General features: G+C 34.5%; 1 protein-coding gene across 1 annotated transcript; it reads right to left on the bottom strand.

Moving 5' to 3' along the window:
- Positions 1–1,157: 1,157 nt before the first annotated feature.
- Positions 1,158–5,937, bottom strand: LOC141543654 (C-type lectin domain family 2 member B-like). The gene is made up of 5 exons (XM_074269199.1): positions 5,534–5,937; positions 5,119–5,208; positions 3,712–3,908; positions 3,178–3,287; positions 1,158–2,070 (listed from the first exon to the last, which is right to left on the bottom strand). The coding sequence occupies exons 1-5, from the start codon at positions 5,688–5,690 to the stop codon at positions 1,959–1,961; spliced, it is 666 nt and encodes a 221-aa protein (XP_074125300.1). The 5' UTR covers positions 5,691–5,937; the 3' UTR covers positions 1,158–1,958.
- Positions 5,938–9,826: the final 3,889 nt, after the last annotated feature.

Raw genomic sequence — 9,826 nt, 5'->3', positions numbered from 1 at the left:
CTTGTGAGAAGCAATTCATTTGGATCTCTACTCTATTCCAATCAATATTAATCAATTTGATAGAATCATATCAAAGTTCTGTACATAAAACTGACCCCAGGGCTGTGCACTACAGATTCTGAATTCACTTGCTTAATCATAGGAAGTTAACTAAAGACCTCCACCCTTGTTTTCCTTGTCATTGTGACCAAACCCAGTGTGACAGAGATCACGACTACATGGAAATTCCCCAAAAACATTTTTGTACCTCTAGACTGATCCTTTGTCCAAAAGGAACAGGTAACCATCTTATGACCACTTAGATCATTGACTGGATTAGCTTATATCATTTCTTCCTGTTCAGATTAAGGAGAAGCCTGACTGTCTTGTATGGATATCTTCCTTATTTCATCCAACTTGTAACCCTGCTGATATATTATTTTGTTTATTTTAACATTTCAATCAATGGAATTATTCTGTATTTGGTATAGTTGTTCTTGAATGACTAGACATCTAATTCTACAACAAAAAAAAATAATAATAATAATAAAATAAAGCCCTGGAAAGAGGAGGCATCTCAGATCATGAGGAAAATCTAAAGTCCACTTCATTAGAAGGCTTCACAGACTTTTTAAAGTGCCATTGGCTCAGAGATCTGCCTCAATTTCTTTTATCGTAGGTGGGATAATTTTAATCTCCACACACTATGGATCACTTCTCAGGATCACACTTTTGGATGCATAAAACAAAATGCATATGGAAAATTTTTTTAAATCAGCTACATTGACATATAGTTGTATTGAAATGTTAAAAAGTGATATAAAATTAATTATATTAAAATACAGTTAACAACTGTAATTCAATGTAACTTTTTTATTCTATACATTTTGTTCATATATATATATACATGTAATTCATAGATCTCGGGTTCTGGAAGAATGGAATAGTCTGCTTATAAACAGTTTGATTCTTAGATAAAGATTTAACACATATATAGATTTAACAACACTAGTTAGTTTCTAGATTCCTTTAGAAGGTAGTTTTAGGTACAGGGAGAAGGCTTAAATTTTTATTTTAGTACTTGCTCTTAGAATATGAACATTTTATTATAACTGTGATAGTGGAGCACATAACTGTCTCTCTTATGCAGCGATGAAGAAAATAAAAAACAATTCAAGAAAGGTACAAAATTAGGCATTTATTATTATTATCATTATTTTAAACTAAAGACTATGGAAACAAAAGCAGCAAAATGAAGCACAATTACTTTAGGGAGTTAAGACACTGTTAGGACAATAATGTTGAGGAAGTTCATGCTTCAAATTGGGGTAAAATTAGAATACATCTGAAAAGCTTCTCTCACTTCAAAGACTGTTTAAACTTTGACCAGAGGAAGCTGATCTTTTTTGCCTTCTCCTTAGACTACTCAAGACTCTTCACAAAGGTTTGCCAGATAGTATTAAATATTCACATCTGGACTATCCTTCAGTTTGGGATGTAATAAAAATAGTTCGGATACAGTTGTTCTAATTGCCACCCCTTGTCCTGGTTATAGATGTCACCTCATTATGTTTACAAATGGCCTTGTTCTCATGAGGTTCAGGAGAAAGGATGAAGTGTTTCATAATCTGTCCAAAATGATACTTGACTTAAACTTCTTGGACAGTTTGTGTACTCATATAACCACTCATAACCTCCTTTCTCCCCCCCCCCACCCTGCGCCCATTCTCCATCATAATACAAATCACAAGAGAGAGCAGGAATCACAATACTACTCCCTTGCCCTTGTGCCTCACCACACATAGTACTGTATTAAAAAATAACATGAAACAAAGGAAACCCCAAATTCTCACATATATTTTCATCATAAAGTGTTTGAGAGGAAGGGAAGTGTCCATTGTATATACTACTGTGTGCAGCAAGAAAAACCTACATTTCTTTAAATGCCATACTCCTTGGATGTGACTGCCATTCTTTCTTTAGCTACATCTGTCTTCCTTGCTGCATATATAATTTCTAGAAGACATACAACTGTCACTAGAAATGCCATCAGAGGATAAACGAGCACAACCAGCTCCTTCAATCAGTAGCCTGGAACAGAATGGAAAGATGAGTCCTGCGATAGCTTGTCTCCAGCAGCAAGAATGGGGAGGGTGGAGTTCATACTCAGTCTCTCACAATATAAACTAAAGTAACTGGAGATTCAACTGGACTTTATGGGATGAGGGTAAAATCATGGGTCAGGAAGTACAATTGGGTAAGATGAGACCAGCAGATTTCTTTCTTTCCTGCCCTACTTCTTCATTCCCATCCCTGCTCATTAATTGAGTTTCAAAATCCTACTTAAGGGATCACCTTAGTCCCTCAAATTCCCATGGAAAGAAAAAGAACATGTCTATGACATGATAGAGCATAAAGAACCCCTGCTATCACTTGTCATAGATATATATATGGCAAATTAGTCTCTCTTAAGTCTCCTTTTCTTTATCTGTACACTGATGTTAGTGCTAGCTACTGCTACAGAACTTCAATGAAGATAAAGGACTGTGTGTGAAATAGTTTGTGATTATAAAGTGTTAAATCAAATCTGCTAAATATATTAAGGAAAGGGCTCTGTTTGACTTAGATGAAAAAACTCAGAGAGCATCTCATAGAATTCTAAAATTCAGGGAGATCAGGACTGGATCAGAACTTTATAAACAGTGATATGGAGGATGGATCTCTGTAAGCAGCAACTCCAATATCCATCTCTGAAAACCTACCTACTGATAAAGCAAGAACATCACTGTTTTCTACTTTCCTAAACTGAAATATAATAACAACCAAGTAGTGTGATAGAAAAAAAAAAGATAAGTTTTTACTAAGGGAATTTTATTTCTCCCATTCTTTCTTATTTTAAAAAGAATTTTTTTTCAAATAGGGCCAAGAGTTAGATACTTTAATCATCCAAATTAAAATATTTGATGAGAAAAAATGTAGTAGTCAGTCTGCTTTGTAATTTGTCATGGACCTGTAATTTCCTTGTCATAGGAACTTCTAATATAGCATGCCCTCTACTGATGTAAACTGTAACCAATCTATAACTGGTAACCTTAAAGGACATATCCTTCTACATTGGTGACCAGTGAGTAGGTAATAAATAATTAGGGCATTTCTTTTATCAATTCTGAATAAATGAATAGACACCTAAGGACTCACCATTCAGGAGGTGAAGTTCCATCTGTCCATTTCCAGGATGAGGTACTCACTTCATTAATTAGTCCAAACCAGCACCCAGAAGTTGAGCCAACTCGTTTCATCAGGAAATCCTTTTACAAAGTAGAGCTGGCTGTGACAATCTAATTCTCCAGCCTCCAGCCTTCCCACCTAAACTAATTTCTCCTTCTATACCCTATCCAGTTTTTGCCTAGAATTCTTACTCCAGGACTTCTTTTATTCTATGCAATGTATTAGTGATAGATAGTGGTCTTCTAGTTAGTCTCTCCATAATGGCAATTCAAATGGGGGAAGGAAGGAGTTGATCTAAAGAGGCCAACCTGACTCCAAATCTTGTTCAGAAATCTATTTCCCCATTTGTAAAAATACGTGTTTTGGCTTAAACAATCTCCTTAGTCCTTCGAGTGCTAATGCTCTGAGTCTATGTCTTACTACCATAATGGGGAGGCTGGAGATGAGAACATCACATGAATGTTCACCTATAGCTAGCTCTATGAAAGATATTAGATTCCTTACCATTTCCTCCTGGGTTCTGAATATAGTCAGAGTTGCACCAAGATTTGCACACGCTTGCTGGCTTTTATGCCAGGATTTGTGATCCACTGATATGTAGTAGCATTTGTCAAAAGCTTTGATCCAGTCTTCTGGACACATAGGTGAATTATCTAAGCATTGTGGTTGTTCTTGGATCAATTCCTCTGATTTTCTTTTAACTAGAATTGAGACAGTAATACAAGGAGACTATTGTGGAATTAGGTTGCCCCTCAAGCATCTTCACTGAGCCTTAGTGATGGTGACATCTACATTTTGAGTCCCCTTTCATTTCATTGGGTTAAACTTAAAACATTAGAATCAGAGACATTAGCACAGACCCTCAAATAAATCAGCACTAAAGGAGGTATGTAGGAAAGAAACTAGGAAAGGGGACTCCCAAGTGAGAAAAGTTTCTCTTTCAATAAAAATTGGCACCTCACCTGTAATTCTTAGATAGCTGTTCAGAACACTGAGACATGGTGACTTGCTAATCAGTACATGTCAAAGGTGGGACTGCAATCGAAGTCTTCCTGATTTTTGAGGCTTGGTCTCTATCCAACTCCATGACACTGCCTCTCAAACTAATTTTTAGTTTTTTTGTTGTTTTTTGTTTGCTTTTACTTTTTTTGTGAGAGATAAAATGATGACATCTTAACCTGTAATTTCATATATATGGGCAACTCCCATGAAAAATGCTCTTACCAAAGCATTTAAATGATTTACTCAGAGCTAAATAGTCAATTTGTATCAAATTTGGGATATGAACATGTTCCTGATTCAAGCCCTGCTTGCTTTCTATCTACTATAACTTTTATCCACTACATCAGTATTTTCAAATGTGGTCCAGGGATTGTTGAAGATTTCCAAGACCCTTCCAGAAAGTCCCTAAGATTAAAACTATTTTCACAATAACACTAAAACATTTTTAGATAAAATAAACATTGAAAAATAAAACTTGCACAAACCAAAACTCTGTAAGTGGTCCTGGATACTTTTTGACAGTGTAAAGGGGTACTGAGATCAAAAAAGTTTGAGAGCTGCCATGTTGTCTCTCCATATAGTTTAATGATTATTGAAACAGGACAGAACACTTTTCCATGGCCAATAGAAACATCTCTACTAAAGATCAGGAAGTGTGAGAAAGTAATCCTTTGCATGGCAAGTTTGCATAGTTGATTACATTTACTAACTTCTCCATCTCTGTTATGGTCATAGGTCTAATTTGCAAGGAAACTCAGTTCAAGGTACTTCCTTCTTGTGTTTGAAGTTCTTTTGGGAGAGCCCTTCCTGACCCCGGACTTAAAGTGTCCAAAGACTGAGAGGGGAAGAGTTCTGGTCTCACAGCCTGGGACTCCGTGGAATAAAAGTTTAGGAGTTAGTACCACTTACCTTCCTTACTAATGAAGATGGCTAGCGCTATGACTGCAACGAGGGCCCCTGCAGCCACAGATGAATAAATCAGTCTTTTGGATTTCCCACCTAAGGAGAAAGCATGCTAATGTACACTGCCTGAAATTCCTCCAGAGAACAGGCTTCATGCAACATGAATCTATCTCGCAGATAGAGGGATATTTGATTTTTCTCAGACCTGTTTCTTCTAAGGGCACTTTTCTCGTTTCCCCACCCCACATCCCCTTCTGCTAAGACCGGAAAGGAAAAATTCATCCGTTCCCGGAGTTATATAGGTTCTTCCTCCTTTGTCCCGCCCCGAGGTAGTGGGATTCCTACGAGTCCGGGGATCAGATGTAGATAGAAATGAGGGCAGGTACAACCCCCGGGATCCAAGGGCAGGAGTCATCCTTACGCTCCTTCGGTGGCACTTTGACCTCCACATCCTCCTGGTCATCCCCGCTCTTCACATCGTCTTCCTCCTCCTCTTCCTTCTCCTCCTCCACCTCGTGTTCCACCTTTTTTTTATTGTGCTTCAAGGCGACCGCATTCTCTTTTTTTCCTTTTTCCATTTCCCTCCCTCACCTGCTGCTTTCTGGGCCCTGCAGAGCAAGGGCAGAGTTTAGCCAAAGGTTGCGGTGGTCTGAAGGATAGCCCAGGTACCGGAGCAGTGAGCCCAGAGAGAAGCAGGAAGAGGAGCTTGGACCTGAAAAGCTCGGAGATGCTTCCGAAGGCCGACTCCAGGGAAGCGACGGACCACATTAGCATCCCCCCGACGGTGCCTGCCTGGCCTCGTCCAATTCTCCCAGCCCCCGCCTAGATGGCTGCCTCGTTCTCCCGGCCTTTTAAATGTCCATGACAGCAACGGCAAGCTGAGAACTACCCAGTAACTCACGTGACAGAGTCCAGTCAGTGGCCTGGCTGATTGAGGAGAGCGCACGCAGGTGACCGAGCAGCCTGCTCTCGCTACCTGCTTTAAAGCTCCTCACGTCGCATCCCGCAGCCTCATCCTCCCCTCACAACCACCTACCCATCTCTCGGGGGATGTCACTTCTGATTGCAAAAGAAGTAGTGGAGCTCAGGTTTTCCAAGGTGAACAGACTCCACTTCCGTGCCCTCAAGGTGGACAAAACCTCAGGCTCCACTGGGCGAACACCTTCAGCTTAACGCCCATTGATTGCCATGCAGCTCTTTGTGCAGTCTCAAGATCCTGCCTCGGCTGCGGGGCTGTTCTATCAACCTGCTGCTGCCCACATCTGTACGGAGCGCCTCAGATATGCCGACACTTAAATACAACAGAGTGAAGCATCAGAACCGTCAGCCTGAGAGCAAGCCAAATAAAGACACGTTTGTGACCACAACTCTTCTCTACAATCTTCTAAACCGAGAGACCATTTTAGCTTACTTAACATAAGGCCTGAGGGGAAAAGAATCTACAAAAATAAATAAATAAAAGCCTACTGTTTCCATACTATTGTACTAAGCTGTGAAGGAGATAAAATAGTTAGCTGCCAAGGATCCTGCCCTGAAGAAACAGTCTGGTATTGAAAATAAGAGAGCTATAATATACAATATTACATAATAAGAAAATAATAATAATATATGTATAATACAATATGTATACAATAATATATGTATAATACAATATGTATACACTATGTATATATTATTATTATTTTCTTATTATGTAATATGTAACAATATGTATACAATATATACAAAATAATATCTATATAATAAGAAAACAATGATATATACATGTTACAATATGTATACAATATATACAAAGTAACAATATATATAATAAGAAAATAATAATATATACATATGTTACAATATGTATACAATATATACAAAGTAACAATATATATATATATAATAAGAAAATAATAATATATACATATGTTACAATATATACAAAATAACAATATATACATATGTTACAATATATATACAATATATACAAAATAACAATATATATAATAAGACAACAATAATATATACATGTTTCAATATGTATACAATATATACAAAATAATATATATAATAAGAAAATAATAATATATACATGTTACAATATGTATACAATATATACAAAATAACAATATATACAAGAAAATAATATATACATATATTACAATATATATATACAATGTATACAAAATAACAATATATAATAAGAAAATAATAATATATACATATGTTACAATATGTATACAATATATACAAAATAACAATATATATAATAAGAAAATAATAATATATACACATGTTACAATATATACAAAATAACAATATATACATATGTTACAATATATATATACAATATATACAAAATAACAATATATATAATAAGAAAATAATAATATATACATATGTTACAATATGTATACAATATATACAAAGTAACAATATATATATATAATAAGAAAATAATAATATATACATATGTTACAATATATACAAAATAACAATATATACATATGTTACAATATATATACAATATATACAAAATAACAATATATATAATAAGACAACAATAATATATACATGTTTCAATATGTATACAATATATACAAAATAATATATATAATAAGAAAATAATAATATATACATGTTACAATATGTATACAATATATACAAAATAACAATATATACAAGAAAATAATATATACATATATTACAATATATATATACAAAATAACAATATATATAATAAGAAAACAATAATATATACATGTTACAATATGTATACAATACATACAAAATAATAATATATATAATAAAATAATAATATATACATGTTACAATATGCATCAATATATACAAAATAATATATAATAAGAAAATAATAATATATACATGTTACAATATGTATACAATATATACAAAATAACAATATATATAATAAGAAAATAATAATATATACATGTTACAATATGTATACAATATATACAAAATAACAATATATATAAGAAAATAATATATACATATATTACAATATATATACAATATATACAAAATAACAATATATATATAAGAAAACAATAATATATACATATGTTACAATATATACAAAATGATAATATATACATAATAAGAAAGTTACAAAATCAAATGTTGTTTGAAGAGATAATTGTTACTAACCTAAGTGATCAAGAAAGCTTCCTGGAGGAGGTGACATTTGAAATGGGTTTCAACAAATAAAGATGACTAACAGAATGTAAAATCCTTAACAGAAAGGACACTACATTTTCAGTCTTTGTGTTCCCAGAACAGCAAATATTAGGTGCTCAATAAAATCTATTAGGACTGACCAGAGACTAGGTAAGGAAAAAGTCTCAGATATTGACAACTTAAAATTGGTAAATACTTTTTAAACTTTCAATGGCCCATCAAAGCACTGAAATAGATGAACAAAGATGAGACGAAATATTAATAGTCATCTAGACTCAAATAATTTACTCAAGCAAGTAAAACAACTAAGTAAACAGCAGAGCTAGGATTCACTTCTAGGTTCTCATACTCCAAATAGTACCTTTTACAAGGTACCATGCTGACTCTAAAAAGATATTACAAGTAAAATAAAACTGAAGATCAAAATAAATCTTCCCCCCAAAGTGCTAAGCAACACTTAAAATGATAATCTATTATAATACACAATAATAATCTAGGACAGGTAGGTTGGAAATCCTAGATTAGAAATCTAGAGCCTAGAGTTGGAAATCCCTAATTCAGTTTTCTCAGATATAAAATAAATATAAGATAAATAAGTAAAGATTTAAAATTATTAATAAAGATCTAAACTATAGGAGAGAAGAGAATAAGCATTTATTTATCACCTATTATGTTTCAGGCATCATGATTACCATGGTAATCTTATTTGTTCATCTCAACAACTTTTTGAGGTAGGTGCTATTATCCTCATTTTATAGCTAAAAAAACTGAACTAGAGGAGAGTACTTGTCCAAGATAACACAGTTACTAGGTATGATAGGCCAATTTTTGACTCAGGTTTTATTGACTTCTTGACTCCAGGTCCATCATTCTTAACAATCACATCATTTAGCCCCTTATAAGTCAATGAGCTTGACTTTGCTTTGATTTCTGAAAAAATTCATAGAATTCTTAAAGGGGGTACTTAATCTAGAAAGGAGAATAGTGATTACCTAAAGCTATCATGGTTTCTTTAAGAACAGATCTCAGAGAGGCAGCTAGTTGGTACAACAGCTAGATCACTGGCCCTGGAGCCAGGGGACTGGAGTTCAAAACCAGCCTTACACATTCCTAGCTGTGTGACCCTGGGCAAGTCACTTAACCCCAATTGCCTCAGCGCACAGCGCTTGGTAGATACTAAAGAAATTCTAATGCCCTTCTCTTTCCCCTTTACTCCTCTTAAGCCAGAGGAAAAAAATCATAAAATTCTGTGAATTGGGTGCACTACAAATTTATTAGCTCCTCTCAATTGAGCCTGTAGCAAGCCAATTCTATGGCTCCTGCTTAATTGATTCTCTATCCCATTCACTATAGGAACTTTTCAAAACCTTTTTTTTTTTTTCTCAAGTCTCCTATGGCATCTCTTTCCTTAACCATCTCAATAGAAGATTTGGATTTCACTGATAAAAACTGAGGTAAGACTTTTGCTGGGACCTCCTTCTCCAAACCTTTTCATCTCACATCTTTCTGACCTCATTCCCCATCATCTCCT

This window comes from Sminthopsis crassicaudata, chromosome 5 (assembly GCF_048593235.1).
Source record: "Sminthopsis crassicaudata isolate SCR6 chromosome 5, ASM4859323v1, whole genome shotgun sequence".
In the NCBI taxonomy this organism is placed as follows: Eukaryota; Metazoa; Chordata; class Mammalia; order Dasyuromorphia; family Dasyuridae; genus Sminthopsis; species Sminthopsis crassicaudata.
This window is presented reverse-complemented; position numbering and strand designations above follow the sequence as displayed.

Bases quoted from the DNA above. Each gene is read 5' to 3' on its own strand.
- LOC141543654 (XM_074269199.1), bottom strand. From the start codon at position 5,690: ATGGAAAAAGGAAAAAAAGAGAATGCGGTCGCCTTGAAGCACAATAAA. The intron at 3,288-3,711 runs GTAAGGAATCTA...ACTTTGTAAAAG, and splicing joins TCAGAACCCAGGAGGAAATG to GATTTCCTGATGAAACGAGT. The intron at 2,071-3,177 runs GTGAGTCCTTAG...ATTCTGTTCCAG, and splicing joins GGAACTTCACCTCCTGAATG to GCTACTGATTGAAGGAGCTG.